General features: G+C 35.0%; 1 protein-coding gene across 1 annotated transcript; it reads right to left on the bottom strand.

Moving 5' to 3' along the window:
• Positions 1-6,880: 6,880 nt before the first annotated feature.
• ankrd34c (ankyrin repeat domain 34C) lies at positions 6,881-11,759 on the bottom strand. The gene is made up of 2 exons (XM_087293175.1): positions 11,562-11,759; positions 6,881-10,444 (listed from the first exon to the last, which is right to left on the bottom strand). Exon 2 carries the CDS (start codon positions 10,411-10,413, stop codon positions 8,818-8,820), a length of 1,596 nt encoding a protein of 531 aa, XP_087149301.1. The 5' UTR covers positions 10,414-10,444; positions 11,562-11,759; the 3' UTR covers positions 6,881-8,817.
• Between the last annotated feature and the right edge of the window lie 10,777 nt (positions 11,760-22,536).

Consider the following 22,536-nt stretch of genomic DNA (forward strand, 5'->3'; position numbering starts at 1 on the left):
TTGATCTTGTCAGGAATGTCTACATTTTCATCCAATTTCCAGGTTTTTACCAGTTTAAGCATACTTTATACTTTTTGTGGGAATTCTTATGTATAATGTGGTCGTGTTTTATTTGTTGCTATCTGGCATAAATGTGTACGCTACTCACTACAAAGAAAAGGCTGAAAGAACAGGCTGATAACTTCTTCACATTCCGCTGTCTGTCTGGTTGCTGAGCAGCTCCGCTAATTTTAGCCGGATTGAGTTTCCACCATACTCGGTAAAAGAATATGGGCGGGTGATGTGCGCATGATGCTTTTGCGCATGCGTCGTAGAGCTGCTGCAGGTCATTTGAAGGAGCCAAAAGGCAGAAGTGTTTGAAGGTTGAGAGGTTGTAGCCAGTAAAATTATAATATTACTGCACATAACAGTGTTGTGGAAATATATTATTACAAATTTGGTCAATAATGTTTTGTCTCTCAAAATATACTGTGTTGTAGGAAACTTTGTAAGCCGTAATACAGGAATTTAAAAGTCCCTCCCCAAACGAATGCCTTCAAAAGGTCTTACATCTCCTGTAAGACCTGCAGTAGTGTCAAGTAGTCTACAGTAGTATCAAGATCATAAAATCTTACACTATACAGGCATTGTAATACATAAAAAATAATGAACTGATATCAAATAGTATTGGTGATATCTGAGAGTAATTTTGTACTTTTTGTTTGCCCACCGGCAGATGTTTATTAGCATAAACTTGCTTATTTTTGTTTTTCAAATCTTAGGATCACTTCCACAGAAAACAACATTTCTTATTTCATCATTTTGCTTCCCAAAAATGTATCTTGATTTAAGAATTTTTAGATATATGCATTGGGAAACTAAATAAATACTGAAGAATGTTTTTAGAAGGTACAATAACTTGCCAATAGTATCTGGATGCAGCCTTTATGATGCAAGCTGAGTTTGCATCACTCAGAGATGCAATGTCTGACACCATGCACTCAATGGAGATAGTCACATCACTGTAAGGGGTAGAGTTAGGAGTGGGGTTAGGTGAGCACATTAAAAAGCATTGGATGCAGCTCAGATTGCATCTGCAACGAGTCTGCAGCCAGACCCCTCTCGTAATTGCTAGACAAAATTAAACTTCATCGAGATTGGTTCGAAGTAGTAATTTTAGCAATTAAATTAACTCATTGTTTTCCACATGAATTAACATTTAGAAACTTTCTCTTCATATTATTCATATAACAATTTCTTAACATGGTCTTAAAAAGTCTTACAATTACTTTCGCAAACCTGCAAAAACCTATAATTAAATTAGACAGTGTTGGCAGAATCACTGCTTTCAGTCTCACTCAATTGCAGTGAAAAGACCTTAAATTACGTTGTCTCTGCTTAGACTCGCAGTCTGTTCAAATGTTAAATTCCTCAAATACTTCACAAGGTTATGACAAATAGACTGTTAGATATGAGTGTCGTCAGCTTTTTCTGTTCAGTAAAGAATGTTATGTTGTCATATCAGTCAAGACTAGGTCATTCTGAAAATCAGCGTACAAATATTGCTTCACTGAACTTTGTCAATATGACCTCTGTTGTCATTCACAGGACTGAAACCTGTGTAGTTCACAGGAAACTGTTTACTCTACAGTATCTGTCTGTTTACAGTAGTCATACTGCAGGTCAAAGGCAAAAAAAAAAGAATTATTTTCACAGCCGGATCAGATTCATCATTATTAAACAGGCCCATAGCCAGCCTGGTAAAATGTTTTTTTTTCTCTTTCAAAAAGTGGACCTTTCTGCAATTACACGCCTCATTTTCTATTTAATTATAAAATGTAAATGCTGCATTTTAGTGACATTTTTAGCACTATTATGAATTAGCTTGTCAGATGGTCATCTTAAGCACACCTTTTGACTATTTTAGCCAAAATAATATTCAAATCGATTTTATTATGGTACGCTTTTTGTGCTTTACATTTTTTCATTCATTCATTCATTTTTCTTTTCAGCTTAGTCCCTTTATTACAGTTTTTCTTAGTTGTTTACACACAATTACTTGTACTACAGACACAATTTCTACAACATGTAACTGATACACCAACCCCCTGAACCAATTCTGCTAAACTACAAGCACAATTCCTGCTTTACACTCAAATTGCAGGTTTACAACACACTTTTTTCAAAACACTACACACAATTCTCTGCATTTTGCACAATTTTCATGCAGAAAATCTTGCAACCTATTGAGGAATTGTTTTTCTGCCTGGAGATGGAAAGTGTATGACCGAAATCCACACACACGTATATCCCTATAGCAGTTGATGCTTTTCGTGTCTGGATTCGCCATGCAAGGTGACATGCTTGGTCAGACCAAACAGAAAAGAGGATGCAGTATAACTGCCTTTTTTATTTTTGGTTTTTACTGTAACTGTATTGTTATTGTATTGTGTTGGTTGGGACGAACACTGTGTACACAGTTTTTGTGGGGAAAATACAGTAAAATGTATTTGGTATTTGTGTGTTTTGTATAAAACAATTTTCTGAAATATTTTACAGTGCACTTCTGTAGGCCTGACAGTAAGTCATTATGATGAATGGTCATAGTGTTTTACATTAAGCACATCAGTGTTCAACTGTTCTTATAATTGTCTATTGATGAGATGGCTTGTGTGTGTCATTTGAAAACAAAATACCATTTTGAGAAGAAATTACATCGTTTTGAACGTAGTTTCATTTTGCAGAATTGAAGAGTTTTGCCCAATGTGTGCGTATTTTGTGATTTGTGTGTAAAGTTCTGACAGTATGAGACCTGCTTACAGAAAATGTGTGTAAACAATTGGAAAAAACTGTAATTAGGGGTCACTACAGTGGAATGAATCGCCACATTATCCAGCATATGTTTCACGCAGCGGGTGCCCTTCCACCCAACACCGGAAAACACCAATACACTCACCTTTAGTGCATGTCATTGGATTTGGGGGTAACTGGAGCACCTTGAGCGACCTCATATTTAAGCTAGTACTGTATATGTGTAAAATGCGAATGCATGCATGTATATATTTAATTTTTCATTTCATTTTCTTGTCTGCTTAGTCCCCTTTTTAATCCGTGATTACCATAGCGGAATGAACTGCCAACTTGTTTTGGCTAGAATGAAAGCCTCTTTAAGCTATATTTTTTCAGATAATCTACAAAACAAACCAACGTTATACAATAAAATATTAAATAATAGTAAAATATCATTTACTATCATCATGTAAAAGATAAAATAAATCCGTTATTAGAAATGAGTTTTTAAAACTATTATGTTTAGAAATGTGTTTAAAAAAATCTCTCTATTAAACAGAATTTAGGGGAAAAAATAAAAGGAGACAGAAAAAATAATAATCACAATTATGCATTTTAGCAAAGTGCCACCTGGTGGAGATAAGGTGTCAAATACAGAACAGCCAGGAGAAATCAAAATATTTTGAATTAATGACTTAAATCAGGTTCACTGTGTTTTGATAGAAGTTATAAATTGATGTAAAGTTTTATTTATTTAGCAATGTGTGCTTTTGAACAGAAAATTAACTTTTTGGCTAGTTGTGTGATAGGTGTGCTGCTGTGATAAGAGTTAAGTAAAAAGTATTTTAAGTATTAATAAACGCTTGTTAGCAATTGAAAAAAAACTGTAGTGTTATTAATAAGAACTTATAAAAGCATTTAAATCAACAATAATGTCCATGACCATTTCTAAACCTTTAGCAGAAAAGTGAACTACACCATCTCTCTTGCAATTGGCCAATCATGGACAAGCACATAGTATTTCTTTGCAACATGCTTTTGCAAAACTACTAGCCTGGCATGTATAATATAGCTTTTTAAGTTATTAACACAGATCTATGTAATCATTTTGACTACATTGTCATCTGTACAGAACACCTTTTGCACAGGTTAATGCAAAATGACATTATAGGTTTTAGTACATTGTTGTCATGCAAATGTTTCCTGACTGTTTAGCTCAGAGAAACAGAAAAAAATCCATGTGCAAGTACAACTGAAGTCATGTTCTCGATCAAACACAAAACAAAAAAGAAAAGCACACATCAAAACTTCCATCTGCATGCCATGCGCTCAAACAGAAAACACATCAAGCAAGACTGGTGTGTGCACATTGTGAATATCACATTACTAACAGAAACTAAACTAGATCAGGATCCAGACATTGCCAAAACACCAAAAACAGCACAGAGAACAAGACCAAAGCCTGTGCATAGTGGTCAGGATCCTGTCATTAAATTTAAATGATTCTGTGAAAGTAACGGGACACACGCATTGTTACTTTGTTAGTATATAATAATTATTATTATGTTATTTGTGGTAAATATAACTATGTACCTTGCACTGCTGAAACCTTTAGTGCAGAGAGGACTTCTAAAATATTAGCAGTTATCAGTTTACAGCAGTTTATTTGCTTAATAATAGTTTAGAAAAAGCAATATTCATATTAATATTTAATAACTTTTCTTTTTAAGTTGTGAATTACAGAGGTTTTGCAAAAAAAATTATCAAAATGTCACATTTGTGTGTCATTTAGACACATTATCCATCTATTTTATGCTTTCATCTGAGTAAGACGGACGTCCACCAGGGGTCAGTAGAAAGTCGTCATCACACTTTTTAGAATAGGGGTGCCCAAACTTTTTCATATAAAGGGCCAAAAACCAAATATCGTTATGAGCCGTGGGTAAATAAATACCATTTTGAGGAATTTAAACAAAAACAATGGTCCTACTGTATTTTCTGTTTTACACCTAATTTCCAAAGCTTTCGAGAATCCTAAAAGGTCCACATATTTATAAATAACGTTATGACAACTGTTTTACCGTTAAGATATGATTGAATTATTTCATTATAGTATTAAAATAGTTTGACAGAAAGCAGTTGTTTAAGCATGTTCATGGGCCAATGGCATTACCAGATCAAAATGGTCAATACCAAATTAAATTACATTAAAGTTGCCATGGGTATATATATATATATATATATATATATATATATATATATATATATATATATATATATATATATATATATATATACATACATACAAACATACATACATACACATAAATATATATATATATATATATATATATATATATATATATATATATATATATATATATATATATATATATATATATATATATATATATATATATACCCATGGCAACTTTAATGTAATTTAATTTGGTATTGACCATTTTGATCTGGTAATGGCATTGGCCCATGAACATGCTTATATATATATATATATATATATATATATATATATATATATATATATATATATATATATATATATATATATATATATATATATATATACATTTATATATATACATATATACATTTCATAATATATAAAAAATCACTTTAAATCAAATTATCTAATGCAGAATAAGTTTTAAAATTATAACTTACTGCAATAAAAACATAATAGTGAACAGTGGAATTTAACTAGTCAAGCAGATTCTGCCTTTGGATTGATTTGCTCACCAAAGTCTCTGCATTGCCCTGTATCCAACAGGTGATAGCATGTACATTTAAGCTAAATCTGAATAATTTACAATATTCAAGTGAAACATTTGAACACAGTTAGCTTTAAACAATAAAACAAACAAACAAAAAGTTATAATAGATTTGAAATGACAATTTCTAAACCATCCCCATTGTTCTTCCTCCCGTCTCAGATGGGATGGCAGGCCAAATCAAAGATACCATGGGCCTATTTTGGCCCGCAGGCACTAGTTTGGGCATCTCTGATTTGGAAAGATGATAGAAAGGATTCCAGTTAAGTTGTCATAACAAATGAGAATTTTAGTATTTTAATGAATAAAATAATTTCCTGGACATTTCTAACCATTTATTACCGTGCAATTCAGTGTAGAATTCAAAACTGGGGAACAAAAACTATTGTTTAGAAAATAATTTTATTAATATAGAACACTGTACCCTGTTTTGTGTATAGTTTTTGTTTGTTTGCTTGTTTTTATCTTTCCCCTCACATAAACAACAACAAATACATCTTAGTAAACAAAATGTAAAAAATATGATAATGATAAAATATGATAATGATATGATAATAGGAAACCTAAACATTGGTATATCATTTACAGTGAATGTGGCAATAAAATAACAAAAACAAACAAACAAGTGATAAATAAATAGATAGAAAGAAACAAGTAAAACAAATGAGTAAGCAAGTGAGTGACAGTTTTATTAGTGAACATGTCTATGTTGCTTCAAGTTGACGGTTTAGACAACGAATTTCCTTTTTTCCCCAATACCTATTCTCACTCAAACATGCCATTTTCATCATGGTCTTTTACATTGAACAACTACTTCTACAGCCCAAATTACTTCAGAAGTGGATCCACTATAATCCCTTAATGTACTTTATCAAGAGTCTGATGACTTTACACTCTGTACAGTGGATTAGATCTGGAAAAAGTAACTGGTCTACTACAGGTCAGGGTTTCACCTCAAGAGATATTTGCTTTGCTACTACTTTGAAGTTTACAAGCAGTTTGACCCATTTGACAGATAAGGCTTAAGCCTAGCCCCAGACGTAAATGAAAGTCTGAGCAGTTTCAGTGCTGACTGATCTTAAAACATGTCAATACCTTTTGGTTTTGTGTCAAAATAAACGCATATAATGCTTTTGTTGTTGTAGTTTTTATTTTTTCTAAGGCACATTTATAAAAATTACTTCTAATTGAGCTGTCGCCTAATCCTGGCTAAGTCTAAGCCCTGTATGTGAAACTAGGACTATGCACTCTAAATGTAACATAACAGAACAGGTGCTATTGAAATGTCAGACTTTGCAATTAGAGAGACTAGAAAGATTCTACAGATTGATACAGACATTTATTTAAAATATACAAGATACTACATACAAAAATACTATGCATCAAACAATGTAAACATGAGCGCAACCAATAGTATGCCTCACAGTATTAATATAAGACAGTTGTGATAAAACCTTTTACCATGTCTCAATTGGGACTCTTTAATAATTAAAATTGTATTTTTATTTTGAGTTTTTACTAGTAAATTGCTTCAGTTCAAGTTGTGTATTAAATAATTTATTAATATTATGATTGACTCTTGATTGTATAAACGTATTTCTGTCATATGCGTGTTTCATAATCTCAGACCAATGGTCTAAATGCATCTGTTGATTGCTTATGTTTAATGTCTCGATCCAGGGAAAAATTAGTGAGGAGTTAGCCAGCTAACTCTAGAACTACTCTAATATTATTATTTGACAGCATTATGCAGTCAAGTGGCTATGAAACATTATAGCAGCAATGAATCTGAAGCACTTTCATTTGCACAAAAGTAACATGGGCACATTAGTTCTACCACATAACATTGGCTGACAAATGGATAAACCTATACGTTCACATTTGTCTGTACAATAGTCATTGGTTTATCACAAGGCATGTTCCGCTACAGACTTCACCTAGATATATTATGATACACTCTGATCAAAGTATTACTTGATGATTTGTTTCAAATGTTGTTATTGTTATGAACACACTTGCAGCAAACTGGTTTCAATATTGTGTTTTGTGTTTTAAAATGCTGCTCTGTAATATTTAATTAAAAGTAATATGTGATGCAGAACCCCTTTTACTCTCCCTCAAAGGCACTATACACTAATTAGCTACACACATTCAATCTCTTTAACTCATCATGGAACATACTGACATGTTATATATGTAAAGACTGCCAACCTAGCAAGGTTAACTAAGGGCTGTACGACTGTATGAATCATCTTTGCGTTAAGGAGTAAGTCATAATTACATTTGCATTGTTGCATGTATTATTGCAACCGATGTAGGTTGTAATCAATTACGAGAGACAGATTTCCCTATAATTAGCTCACAGATGGTCAGTATTTCTTACAGAATCTAGATCAGATGTGCATGTAATGATACATCTGCACGCAGCCGTTATTAAGATCAACACTGAAAAGCTACCATTTTATATGTATCCTGATCAGAGACAAAGTCTCTTGCATCTCCTCTCCCTTTCTACAATTCTCAACCCTATTTGCTTTTCTTGCAGGACTTCCAGCTTTTTAATAAGGAGCCAATGGAATCCTCTCTTTTAATGGGTATGATCTGGTGACCTCTCTGCACCACTTTGACAGTCTGGTTTTGCATTCATTCTGCTGTCTGCTTTAATGAATCTCATAGAGGGATGTCTAGACTTTGAAGATATACAGATATTTTCGGCTCTATGTTTGTTTGCAGCGAAATATCCACGCATTGAAGTAGCTGTAGTCAAGCTGTCAAATTCAGTCTTCATACGTAAGAGAATAATAGCACACTCTCTCACCTACTCTTTAAGAGGACACACTACCTTTGTTGCGAAATGGAAAATTGCACACTCCTTTGTATTTTTGTGACTGTGTTGTAAATCTCATTTCCACCAACATCTATTTTGAAAATCGTTTTTGTGAGTGCTTGGAAATGACTATACGTTTACACTATAACGTTACATCATATGTTAAATCTAAACTAACCTATAAGAGCTGGGTCGCATCTTTAAATTCCTTTGCCTTTTTTCTGCATCTTTTGTTTTATTTCTTTTCTGGTTTTCAGCTGCTTTTTTAAGTACTTTTCTGATTAATACTTGCAAGAATATTAGCCTATTCATTTGCCCTAAATGGCTACATTCAGTGCTAACTACCTTAAAATTCTATTACCACCTGTGTTGCACCTGCCCAAAATCTCAGACTTATGATGTTAAAGTTGCTACATCCACATAGACTGAGTTTCACGACTGATGATTGAGCTCTTCAAAGTTTGAAAGCTGTTTCATCTGTTCCACTTGCATAGAGTGCCTTCTCACAAGCTTCTTCTTCGTCCTGAGGTTGCCTCTCTTTGGTGAGTTGGGTGCTACGGGAGCTATTAGTCTGATACCTGCTGCCAGTGGGGATGAGGGCTTACTGCTTGCCCCTATATCTGGAATCGGGGGGTTTGGGTTGACATTTAGTGGAGGCAGGTGACCTGGACGAGTGTGGGATATATAGTCCAACAACAGTGTTCCAGAGCCGCGCCGCTCTAGTAGACCAGGTGCTCTGCACCTGGCTGTGCTTGGGGAGGAGGTACTGGGATTGCTGTCCAAGGACTCTCGTGAGCCTGTAAGCATAGCAAGAGGGGATGTATTGAGCTTCCTCCTCTCCAAGGGAGCCTTAGGAGAGTCTAGCATGCTGGAATCTGAGTACAGCTGGGAGTCTGAGTCGTAGTGTTCTGTTCCCAGTCTTCTCCGGTGCACTGTGTCTCTGAGGCTAGCTGGCCCAAAGTTAACTCCCGAGGCTTCCTGCTCTGTAGGGACAGTACTGCGTCTTGCCAGGGGCTGGTGCTGTGCCAGTGATCTCTCGTAGGAGGCTTTGGAAGATGGTGGAAGTGATGAAGTTGGAGATATTTTTGTATTCTGATCCCCCATCATTGGAAACAATATATCTTTTCCATCCACGCTGTTGTGCCTGGACAGTGTGCCTCTTCTGGACAGACTAAGTCCATTCACACCTGCAACAACATCTTCATCAGAGTTTGCTCTCTTGCTCTCTTCATTTGCCGCTGCTAATACGGAGGGGGCAATCAGACCCCAAGGCTCTGACTGTAATCGCTTCAGCTGGGGTAAGCGAGCCCTTTTGGGGTTCGCTGGCTTTTTACTAGGAGAAGTAAGTCCATTTGGAAGTTTGGCTGCTGTGCTTGAGGTTGACTTAAACTTTGTTTGGAAATTGAATACAGTGTCTTTCTCCTCCTCTTTGCTGGGAGATGGTGATGCATGAAGATCTATTTCTGACGGTGAGGCACATGGGGCAGGAGTGGCCCTCTCATCCAACTCGGGGGATGGAGGAACATTCAGGTACTGCTTGGTGGTTTTGGTTCCAGACGGCGATTTGTCAGTGGTAATGATGATGACTTCCTTGCCTTTAGCTTTACAGGCATCAAGGAGAACTTTTAATGTTTCTTTGTCATCTGCGTTGACAGCATAGACTAAGGCAGAGGATCCATGACGGTCCTCCAGGCTCGGATCAGCCCCGTTGGTCAGTAGAAGTGAGACCACCTCATGTCCTGCCCTGTGGCTGCATGCATGCATGAGTGCTGACCTCCCAGCTTTGTCTTGGATGTTAGGGTCAGCTTTGTTGTCTAGAAGGTACTTGACGAGTTTTGCCTTACTAACACTCTGCTGATCAGAGTGTTTAGACATGCAGGCCACCATGAGGGGTGTCTCTCCACGATCATTGCTTTCGTTGATGTAGGCTCCACCTTCCAAGAGGAGTCTTGTTAGGCGCAAACGACGAAGCCACACTGCTTTTAGCAGAGAGTTCCCATCCGTCCTCAGCTCCAGCACGTCAGCCATCACCCAGACTGGACCCAAATCAGCCTCAGTCCTGCAAGGCAAGAGAGGACTGCTGCTATAATCATCAAGCAAATTCCAGAGACATGTCCATGTCACAAACACTAGGAAAGGTGATGTTGATGTGTTTAGCCCTAAATAAAATCACTAGCCTGTTTGTTTTGAAGAGCCACCAGGTGGCAGCCTGAAGGCGCAGGAATGAGTTATTGGAAGAGACTCTGAACTGACAGCTGGATCAGGTGCGAATGGAACTTTGAATCTGCGTGAAATTCTGAAATGTGTTTGTACTTCGGGTCAGAATATATTTCGTTACATGGATCGTTATATGGCTATTGATACTAATAATTGTTGATAGGCTATACGTACTTGTTTTTACTGATTTGTCATATATTTCCGTGCCGTGATATTACTGCATGAATGCGTAGTGTTTTTCTCTGTTTTTGTTTAGTTTTTTTTTCTTACTAGGCTTTTTTAAGTTGATGTTTTGGCATGAAAACCCATCCTGAACACTACCTAATAATTAGCTGTTTTATTTCAGTTTTCGACCCTCACAATTTATTCTGATTAGCTCGCCAATTGAAATAATTTAAAAACCGCTTAAAATTATCTAATTAAAAAAAGAAGAAAAAAAAAAACAAGTGGAGGTTTAATCAGGGTCAGCTGATTGCATGTGATTTTGAACACAGAACCGGTACGACTGAATAAAGGACTAGCAATGCATTTAGTTAAGTTTAAATGATCGAATAATGCTTTAGAGATTTTAAATTGAGATAAGTGCGTTGATAATGTGCAGGTAATAATAATGGCGTTGGCGATGTGGCTCTGTCCATGGTGCTGGAGCGTGTGAAATAACCAGTAAACATCTGTGACGCGCGCTTACACGGTGCTCTGTAAATTTAATAAGTTATCATTTCAGATCCACTTGTATTATCCATCTTTGTGTACATCACAACTTTCGTCCATCCACCTGCATGCTCTGTTATCTCAAAAGTATACACGAGTTATCACGAGTCCCCTAACATGCAAAATCTTTAAAAACATATATAACACTAGCTAATGCATCATATTCGTTAAATAGGAAAATTGCATTAGTTAAAATGTCTGATGCGTTTCTAGACACCTAAACAGATCAAGTTAGAAAATGTCCTTACCTGGTTGACGCACAGGTTCATCACTATAGAATAAGTCCACGGTTTGCTCTCCAATATACTATAGAAGCGACGGAGAGGCACAGTTTCTCAGCACAGCTCGTGTAGTTATTTAGTTCAGACCCAACCGAACTGTCCTATTTTAGGTTCGGTCCTACCGTGCGGGCACAACGACGCTCCAGCTCCACTGCTTTTGTTACTGAAGCGCAAGACACCAGTCCAATCGCTACATTCCCATTTGCGCACCCAAGAATCACACTAAGACGTTGAGGAGGTTATAAATAACTTCCCCCCTTTTTCACTTCGTGAATGAAACGTGAATCTGATTGACGTCAGAATCTACAAAAATAAACCGGGGCTGGTGTGATCCTGTCATATGTTGTCATGATAAGCATAAACAAACAAAAACATATTTTTTTTTTCTTCAGTTTTTGTACATCGAGATTAGGATCAGACAAGTTCATCTAACCATAATAATAAAAACAATATTAATGATTAATTCATTGATGTTTCAACATCCTAATCATGGATATGTTTATGCAAAGTATAATTTTAAGCAGATTTTGATTTTAGTGTGGTAGTTTTTGTAAATATTTCACTAAATCTCTTAAAATATTAACATGAGCAGTAACTATAAGCTATTAGTATAAACCAAAATCGTTAAAAAAATAAATGCTATTTACATACTACAATATTGGAATTAATATAATAATCCTTTTTTAATTACATAGCTTGCCTTCTGTCTATCTATCTATCTATCTATCTATCTATCTATCTATCTATCTATCTATCTATCTATCTATCTATCTATCTATCTATCTATCTATCTATCTATCTATCTATCTATCTATCTATCTATCTATCTATCTATCTATCTATCTTTCCCAGCTTATTGTCAGAGTTTACATTGCAATTAAACACCCATAACTTGTTTCAAGCATTTCAGTCATATATAGCATAATAGGGACAGTTCTATTTTTAGGTTGCTATGAGACTGCACAGAATCATATTCTGACTGAGACCGATAGAATTTGTGGTGCTGGTAAGAGCATGAACTCAGAATATATAAATATATATAATTACGTTCAAGATAAAAGTAAGGAAATCTGTATGTATATATGTAAATATATTTATGTACATAAAATACAAAAATATATTATATAAACAAATATGTTATAGAGCATAGTCATGCATATACACCGTACGCACTATATATAGAGTTTAGATGCAAAAGCCTCTAAAAGCCATTTGATATTTTCTTTTAAAATTATTATTTTTCTCCAACTCTTGTGTGTAGGCTCAGTAATTTTGCATTTATAGTAACGGATAAGTTTTATTCATTTTCATTGCCTTTTAAGTGAAATAACTGAACATAAACATAGGAGGTTGAGATGAATTTTCTTTTAAGGAGAATATTTCAGACTGCATTTAGAGATTTTTGCATCTGAATATATATATATATATATATACATTTTTTCAAATACTATTGTGATGCTAATTTATTTAAAGTCTAATGAAAGATAGAAGACTTTTGTTATGGAATGACCCATGCCTTTTTTCCCTCTCCTCATGTTTTTAATATCACACCTGGCCTGTGGCTATTTACTTTCTGATAAACTGCTCGCATGAACCCTATTTTCCACTTGAGCACAACAATGCTTCTTGAATGACTTTTCCCATAAATTGTCCCCTCTTTTATCTGCTGATGATGGGGCTTCCGATCACTTAGGAGAATATTATTATTTACCCAGGCATCATGTCTGAGACTGAGGCCAGTTATGAAACTGCAGGGCGCTGCCAGTCTCCATGTTTGTGTTCATCCTGCTGGCTAATGGTGTCGTTTGGAGCCTCTCCAGCCGTATGACCACGCTTCATTTATCCTTACAAAAGTTTACAGTGCAATGAAAGGTGGACGGTAACCTGCAGTTCAATATCTTCCGTGGGTTGTCGCATTTATTGGAGTTTCTCTTGATGTGAAAAATAGCAAAATATATATGCATTTTATATAGAGCAGCTTTCGTGTGATGAGTGTTGTTAAGCAACAGAACTAAGGGTGGGTGGTGCTGTAGAAAACAGATGCAATAGAAAGCACACTGTTATCTGCTACCAGTTTTGTAAACTGCAAGTAAGAAATTACCTCCTTTGGCACGACACAATGCCAGTTAAACCATATTTTGGGGGTATTTTTGTAAATGAAGCACTTATCTGGCTTACATAGTGACATGGCATGCTGTGAATTGGCATTGTTTTATGTGAGCATAGTGTGCTAGTTTTCCTATCACAGCGTGCTTTCGAGGCATGGCTTCTTCAGGCATGCGCTTTATGACTTGGGGAGCAGAAAGGTTCCTGAGCTCTGCTGATTAGACACGTTCATTAACATGGGAACTACAGGGACGTCAGCAATCTTCCTGTGATTTTTTTTTCTTTCTCAGCGCAATGCCTTAGATACAAAATAAATAATGAAAGGGCCCGAGATTTAGCTCTCTCACCCCTGGGAGCTGTTTCCATTTTCAGAAATCTTACATTGCACCTGATGCGCCGCCTCTGTCTAAATATAACCCCCATCGCTCTTTCTCTCTCTCTGTCTCTAACTTTCTCACTTTCTCTCACTCTTTTTTTTCTTCAAGAAGTAAAATCACACTGTGTTAAAACATTGCAGTTTCTAAATCTGGATTTGGCCCAGAAAACATGAACATTTGTTCCCTCGGTTATTATTCAGTTATTTAATGTTTTAAATAGCTTTTTTAATAATAATAATAATAGTTATATAAAAAAATTATAATAAATGAATGTTTTAGCCCTCAGTTATTAGACCTCAGATTTTAAAAATGTTTTACAAGGCTTTTTTATAATAATAATAATAATAATAATAATAATAAAACAAGTGTTTTAGACCTCAGTTACTAGCCCTCAGATTAAAAAGAAATGTTTCACAATGCTTTTAATAATAATAATAATTATTATTATTATTATTGTTATTATTATTATTATTATTATTATTATTATTATTATTATTATTATTTTAAATATTATTTTATGATGCATTAAATAATAAAAGTATTTAGCCTTCAACTTAAATACATATATTTATACCATATTTTTAAAGGGGTCATACAGGATGTTGTTATAACACATTGATCTTTTATATCAAAATGCATACAGTTAAAATTAAAATTACCATACAATTATAATAATAATTATAATAATAATAAATTTGTTTTGTTTTTGTACATAATATTTTACTATTTATTTTACAAGATAAGATTTACAGCTTAATGTGCAATTTGAAGACTTTATACAAGTTTATAAGGTTGACTAGTTAAGTTAGGTTAATTAGGAAAGTAATTGGACATCATGTGTTTGTTCTGTAGCCAACTGAAAAAAAGAATTCTTAAAGGGCACCTATGATGAAAATCCTCTTTTGTAAGCTGTTTGGACAGAACTGTGTGTAGGTATAGTATGTCCACTGTCATATTGGAGTGATAAAAACACAAAAAAATATCTTTTTTTTAAATTTCCTGCAACATGACGTAGGAGTGCAGTTTCCTTGCCCACTAAATTGATTGACAGCTGCGTATTAACATGTCTATGTACAGGATGTACACAAAGCAACCAGGATGAAAAGATCTGTTCAGCTCTCTGTGATCATTAATCATCATCAAATGTGATCAAGAATGAGTTTTACAAGTTTAAAATGTTTTTTAAAAAGTGCATGTTTGTAATGAACTAGAGTGATTTTACCGTCTTTACTTTATCACCATAGCTGCGTGTCGGTACATTTATAAAAGAAGACTTCAATACCGCTTTGTGGATGTTAAGTCAGGTTTATTTTGTACATTAGCATAACGGCTATCCATACAGCGTTTGATATTAACATGTAAGCTGTCACATATGCAATGCACACAAGTGTGTGACTCATCGTTGCAAAAAGGCTTGAATTACCTCCACAACCAACACATCAAATAATCATTGGGAAAGTTCTTACTGACAAACACTAACAAACGTTACCTTAGATCTTCTTTATGTCTGTCACTGTGCTGTTTATCTGACGCTCGCTGCCGTAGGCACACTCTGACATGCATGTGGGAATGGTGGACAGGGAGAGCTAGCAATAAATGCACAGGCAACAAAAACAGCTACATTGTGTTCAGTCAGAAATTCCAACATCCTGAAAGCCATATGAAATAATCTGATGGGTGTTTTGATCTGAAACTTGACAAGACACATTCTGGAGACACAAAAGACTTATCTTAAATCTTAAAAAAGGTGTAAAATTGTTGCCCTTTATGGGATAAAAAAAGGCTTTTAATATTGACCTTAAAATATTTGTAAATATTTATAAAAACTGCTTTTAATCCAGCCAAACGTAAAGAAATAATAGGAAACACTGGGAAAATGTCCTTGCTCTGTTAAACATCACTTGGGAAATATTTGAAAAATATCAGTATATTTCACAGGCGAAATCATAATTTAGATCTCAGCAGTGTATATGTCAAAGAAAATCAGATACAAATGTAAGTACTGTTCATGTTGCATTCTTCAACGTACATGTCAGTTCTCTCAGCTGTTTGTGTGTTCCTCTGATTCTTCATTTTCTTCAACACTTCTCTCCTTCTGCCGCTATTCAAATGTTTTGTCACTGCAAGTAATTAATCATTTCAGGATTGGGGTTCCAGCAACAGTGTCTGCTCACTGACTGACCTTTCTGAGGCTAAGCCCAATTAGAGTGTGCCAATTTTCAAGCCGTTCCTGCATTTACATATCCTCAAGTGGCAAAATCCTAGTGATTTAGAAAACAAATCTCAGTCAAAATTAGGACCGTAGCTGATGGCAGGCTTAGACTCCTCCATGGAGTCTCGAATAAAAACGAAAAAGACAAACATTGATTGGGGACCACTTGATGACAGAGAGCAACTAGTGGAGTGAAGAAAAGCCTTTCTAGTGCCTGAAATAGATCTCAAATAGGTGTTTGTGCGTGTGTGTGTGTGTGTGTGTGTGTGTGTGTGCGCACACAGTACTACCTCATAGTTTACCACACAATGCCTGCATGTTTTTTTTTCATATCTTGCACTTAACCATTTACTAAGCTCTAGTTCTTTTGTAATTGATGAAAACACATTTAGTGATGTGATTATTTCATTCATTCAGCTGAGAATTAATTAACAAACAAAAAGCTTTTGAAACAGCAACATGATACGCTTTTCCTAGCACCAAAAACGGCTCTCTTTTATTATTATAATTTTTTTTTCTGGTGGAATCGTGTCAGTAGCAGATGTTGGCCTATTCTGTTGCATTTGATTTCACCACAGTGATGGGAACAATAGCTATGGGTGGAACATGATCAAAGGAACCCACAGATATAATTATGGAAATCAAAGATCATTTTTGTCTCCAGTGGCAACATGTAATCCTAGTGTGAATAGAGGAAAAAAAGACAAATATCACAAAGATTAAATGAGGTATTCAGTGATACATTATCTAGAGAATGTTTGATCTCTGATTCAGCCATTGCGTACAATTCACTTTGGTATAATCAGTTCAGAGGAGCAGTTAATGCAGTGCTTGGTGTCTCGTGAAGCTTTGCACCTCCTTTGTAGAAAAAAACTAAAACTAAATGAATGTTAAACTACTCTACAAAATTTGTGCTTACTTTGCATCACTTTTGTGTCAATTTAAGATGCAAATTAAAATTATATCCTAAATCTGCTATGATATATTGCATTCAATATTACCATGTCAGCCGATTCAAATGTTATGACTCGATTGAATGGGTGATATCAGTGGTTATCAGCTGATAAATATGGGCCAGTAAGGATCTTCTATGCCAACCAGTAGGCAGAGAAGGCTGTTATCATCCATCCACGTAGTTAATCAGCTATAGATCACAGACGGCTGCAGCCAGAAGTTATCAAAAATTATTTATATTATTTATTAAATTTCCCATTAATGGTATTGGTAACGCTTTATAAAAACTACATGCTATTAGCAAATAATGAAATCATCATGTTAATTCAACAATAAACAGCAGTTTATAATTACAGCTACAAATGCTGTAATCTTGACTTAAAAGTTTAATAACTGTGTTTTCATACTTTAATGATTCATTTTTCATTACTACATTATGTGTTGCATTATTTACAAACCAGTTATTAAAACATTGTTGGTGTTTTTTTTTAAACATATATTATATTGTTAAATTATTATGTTGTTGTTGTTTTTTATCCAATTTTATGTTATATTTTGACACTCCTGTTATTCAGCAATGTTTAAATTTTACAGTAATTTTATTTTTTTAGAAAAGATTGCAAAGATTACTGTTTATTAAAGACTAAGCCTTTAATTGTCACTGGGGCACTTCAGATCATTTTGGAAGGGCACTTTCTATCCAAGACTAAAAAGGGCATGTGCACTGCACAGGTTGAGCCCTATGTGTGCATGTGCCTGATTTCAATAGTTTATTAATCATTCACTAACTCATTTTGAATGATCTTAAAAAGCACTAACTACTCTTAAATTCAAATGATTTGTAAATAATGTGATACTTAATTTAGTATTGGAAAAATAGTCAGTTACAATCTATGAAAGTACAATTATTAAGCACATTTTAAACATGCTTATACAATAAGTCAACTGTAACGCATTTGTAAGCTGCAGGTATAACCTGCTAACATCTATTTATGTAGAGTTAATGCTTAGTAAATAATGAATTCACTATATGCTAATGCTTAAAAATGTTATTATAAAGAGTTGCCATTGTATTTTATTAACCTCTACCCCTACCCCAACCATAAACCCAACCATCACAGTAATGTAAAAACAGATCCGGATCTGGTGTCTTCTCTATTAGTATAGCTGATTAACCATGTGGATGGATAACAGCCTTCTAAGCTTACCAGTAGGCACAGTGGGCCCTTACTGACCCATATCTATCAGCTGATAACCACTGATAATGCACGTTCCATCGAGTGATAACATTCGAAGCAGGTTACCATTTAAAGGAATAGCTCTAAACAGCTGGTAATTTACTGTCCTTCAGACTCCTGGTTCATCCGAAGACAAAGATATTAATTTTGTTTTGCCTGCATATATGTTTTTATTTGACTCTCAATGTAATGTTACCCTTGTGAATAAGAAGTCTCCTTTATTGTGTTAAATGTGTATTTATTATGCTTTGAATCCTAAAATGATTGTTTCTACTTGCAGGTAATATATTTCTGACATGTGTACACTTTTTAGGATGCTTAAGTGATACCATAATACTTAAATTGCATTTAATCATTGTTTATGTAGTGTTTTAAAGAAGTACACTTACATTGACAAGATGACTGATACACCAAAGCACATGTTAAACAAATCATTTCAATTTTAATTCACAAATTCATTCATTCATTCATTCATTCATTCATTCATTCATTTTCCTTCAGCTTAGTCTCTATTTCAGAGGTTGTGACAGTGCATTAATACATTTGTAAATCTGTTAATGTATTTCTATTTTTAATGTGACTTAATGTTTATATTAACCAGTAATAAGCTTTAAATGTTTATTATTACTACTCACATTAGAATTATTATTTGATATTGTTATTGTTGTAAATTAGACCAAAATTGCCATGTTTATATATTATAAAATGAAACAATTATAATAAAAAAATGCTAAAATGTTTTGTATTTAAAATACACTTAATTTTATCTGATATGATAATGATAACCTTTATTTAACCAGGTAAGTCAATTGAGAACCAGTTCTTATTTACAATGACGACCTAGCCAAGAGGCAACATGAAAAGCAGATGCAGTACAAAGCAGTAGGGACACAATACAATAACAATTTCACAAATGCAGATAATAACATTTAAAACCAACAACAACAAAAAAAATCTAAAAACAAGCACAGTCACCTTGAACTTTTGACTGAAAATGTTTATGTCACTCCATTGTATGTGCGTTATCAGTGGTTATCAGCTGATAGATATGGGCCAGTAGGGACCCTCTGTGCGTACTGGTAGGCTCAGAAGGCTGTTATCATTCATTCACATGGTTAATCAAACACAGTTGATCCACATAATCAAGGAGTTCAAAAGACTAATGAAAACCTTCAGTAGTTGGATCAGCTGTGTTTGATCAGGGTTGGAGCAAAACTGTGGCACTTCAGGGAGTTTGAGACCTATGCTTTAAATAAAACTATAACATCACAAAACAAATTTAGAAAGTTAAGTTTTTTTAATAATGAAGTGCAGAGCTGTGGCCCTCCAGGAATTGAGTTTGAGACCTATGATTTAAAATAAAGTTAATATTAATCATACTAATAACCATATTTGGAAGTATACTTTTTAAAATAATAGAAGTAGTTATGCATATAAAGATGTGATGCAGTACAGCTAACATCACTTCATATGTTGAAGAAAATGTATTTTGATTTACACTGAGCTAATGATTTGCATTCGAAGCATTACATTTATTTCACACTTAAGTGTATTTTTTTACAGTGTATTAGGTGTACATGTAAAAGCAAACTAAAGTAACCTCTTGCTTACAAGGGTAACCATTGAGTACCTTAAATCAAATGGTCTCAAGAAAAGAATTAAGCGAAAACTTCTGCACTTCCAGTAATTCTGCTTGAGGAATGTATCATAGTCTATCACTAAGGAAAATGTTGGCTTTTGCTCTTATGCAGATTGAATCCTGGCAAGCGAAGGCTGTGCATATGTTCTACCACACATTTTTTATTCATCTTTACCCCCAACTCACTGTGACTAATCTCCAGTCTTCTCGAGACCAAAATAAACAAATGAATACGCTTTTGTGCTGGAAGCTTGCGGTCTTTCCCCTTCTTGTTGTGCAGAGGAATATTGGATGTTGCTTTTGATTGCGTGCTCCTGAGCTTAGCGTCTCTTTAAAAAGCGAGCCTGACATTCTCATGGCATTTGGTGTCTCAACGATTGTATCAGCCGCATGTGTGGGCTGTGACAGCAATGAACTGCCACAAACCTCACTGCAGCGCTATGTCGCCTTCTCTTGCCCTCCTCTTGTGTTTCCTCTCCCACATGTAGACTGTTCTCTCAGATTCCAATGCAGTGATACTGAGATATGCATGAAATATCTTCACGTGCACTTGAAGCTCAGTATGCAAACTCAGGTTTCGAGGAATGCTCATTCCTTGGACCTTGGAGACGGTTTCGGGTCCTCTAATGCAGACTGATGCTCTCGTCCCTGTTGCATGCGTTTAATATACAGGCAACAATCTTGCTCGGTGATTATTGTGTGGCAGGCCGTATCCTAGGAGATTTGTGAATATCTAATGAGGAGTTTGCTGCTCATTTTGCAGAGTGGGTGCTTTGATCTCTTTCTGTTGCATTTCCAGATTCACGTCAATTTCCTTCCTAATGAAGCTGGAAGCCTGATGGGTGTAGATTATGGGGCATTTTTCGGCTATTGGAAAACATCCTTTGATTGGAAAATGATGGTGGGGCTGCTATAGTCCTGAAGAAGGTACATCTACTTTGGTCTGTTTCTCTACTGTCCATTTAAAGTGCTTCTAAATCTAATTGTTTGATTGTAATTGCTGTTTTCTCCGTGTTCTCAAAGACTAGATTTACTAAACAAGGAAACTTAACATGAGAGTGCTATTCTTTAAAAACACTGGAGTTGAAAGTTTTGTGGTGACAATGTGCAAATTAAAGATCACAAACACATCAGCTTATTTCCATTATGATCAGTGGAATCTATTAAAATCAGCACAAATTAAAATTATTATGGATTAGTAAGGGTGACACAGTGGTGCAGTGGATAGCACTGTTGCCTCACTGCAAGAAAGTTGCTGGTTCCAGCCCTGGCTGGGTCATTTGACATTTCTGTGTGAAGATTGCGTGTTCTGGTGCTTTGGTTTTCCCCACAAGTCTGAAGACGTGCTTTAGGTAAATTGGGTAAGCTAAATTGTCCATAGTGTATGTGTAGTGTATGTCATGGTCCTACAGGTTGGGGGTTGAGCAATGGGCTAATGATGTTACCCGCCTAAATGATGTTACCCTTATGAGCACACCTCATAAAAACTAGATGTTACAAAACACCAATATGGAGCGACTAAATATCAACTTCGATATAAACAGCCCTGGGAGTGGGTATGTAAGTATGGCTTAGTAAACTAGAAGTCTAGTGCCATATAGGTTGTATTAAAAAAAATATATATATTCTGTACCCTTATTTACCATTCCCTAAATTTGTCCACTAATATAAGGAATAGTGAATGAAAACAACTGAGTAAATTCAAACACTGAGTGCACAGTAAGGGATGATGTTATGTTTGTGCTTTGTTGGTTGATAAATCGCTCCGACTGAATCAATTTTTAACTTTTTTTGTCAGATCATATGATGTTTATTTAACACTTTGTAAGCTGTCTATTAGTATTGAAAGTGTTTTGATTTCTGTCATGTATATTGTAAATGCATTCAACCCAAAATCTGTGATGGGTATTCTCTAGCGCAGTGGTTCTCAAACTGTGGTACGTGTATTAGAGGTACACAGGCTTCCTTCTGGCGGTACGCGGAGGAATGAAATATGTCATGTACATGCTATACACATTTCAAAATTTATCAAAAGTTATGTATATAATATGCAAAATAAGTCATATAGCCTATATTTCTGAGGTAATCTGCCACATTTTTTAAACTGAGCAAAGTTGTAGCTGCTTTACTGGGCCTACTACGCTACTGTATTTCAATACTTCTCATTTTAGTGGTACTTGGAGAGACTAATTTTTTCGGAGGTGGTACTTGATGAAAAAAGTTTGAGACCCACTGCTCTAGCAAATGGGCTCTATGCTCAGAGTATTTTCAATTTCACAAGGTTGTTTTTACTGCATCATTGTTGTAATGTAATTAAAATAGATTCAGTTAAATAGACTTCAGCTTTTATTTAGTTGTTTAAGCATGAAACGCAATAAAAGACTGTTGTAACCCCTACTGTATCAACAGGCTAGTG

Source organism: Danio rerio, chromosome 18 (assembly GCF_052040795.2).
Source record: "Danio rerio strain M-AB ecotype USA chromosome 18, GRCz13ab, whole genome shotgun sequence".
NCBI lineage: Eukaryota > Metazoa > Chordata > Actinopteri > Cypriniformes > Danionidae > Danio > Danio rerio.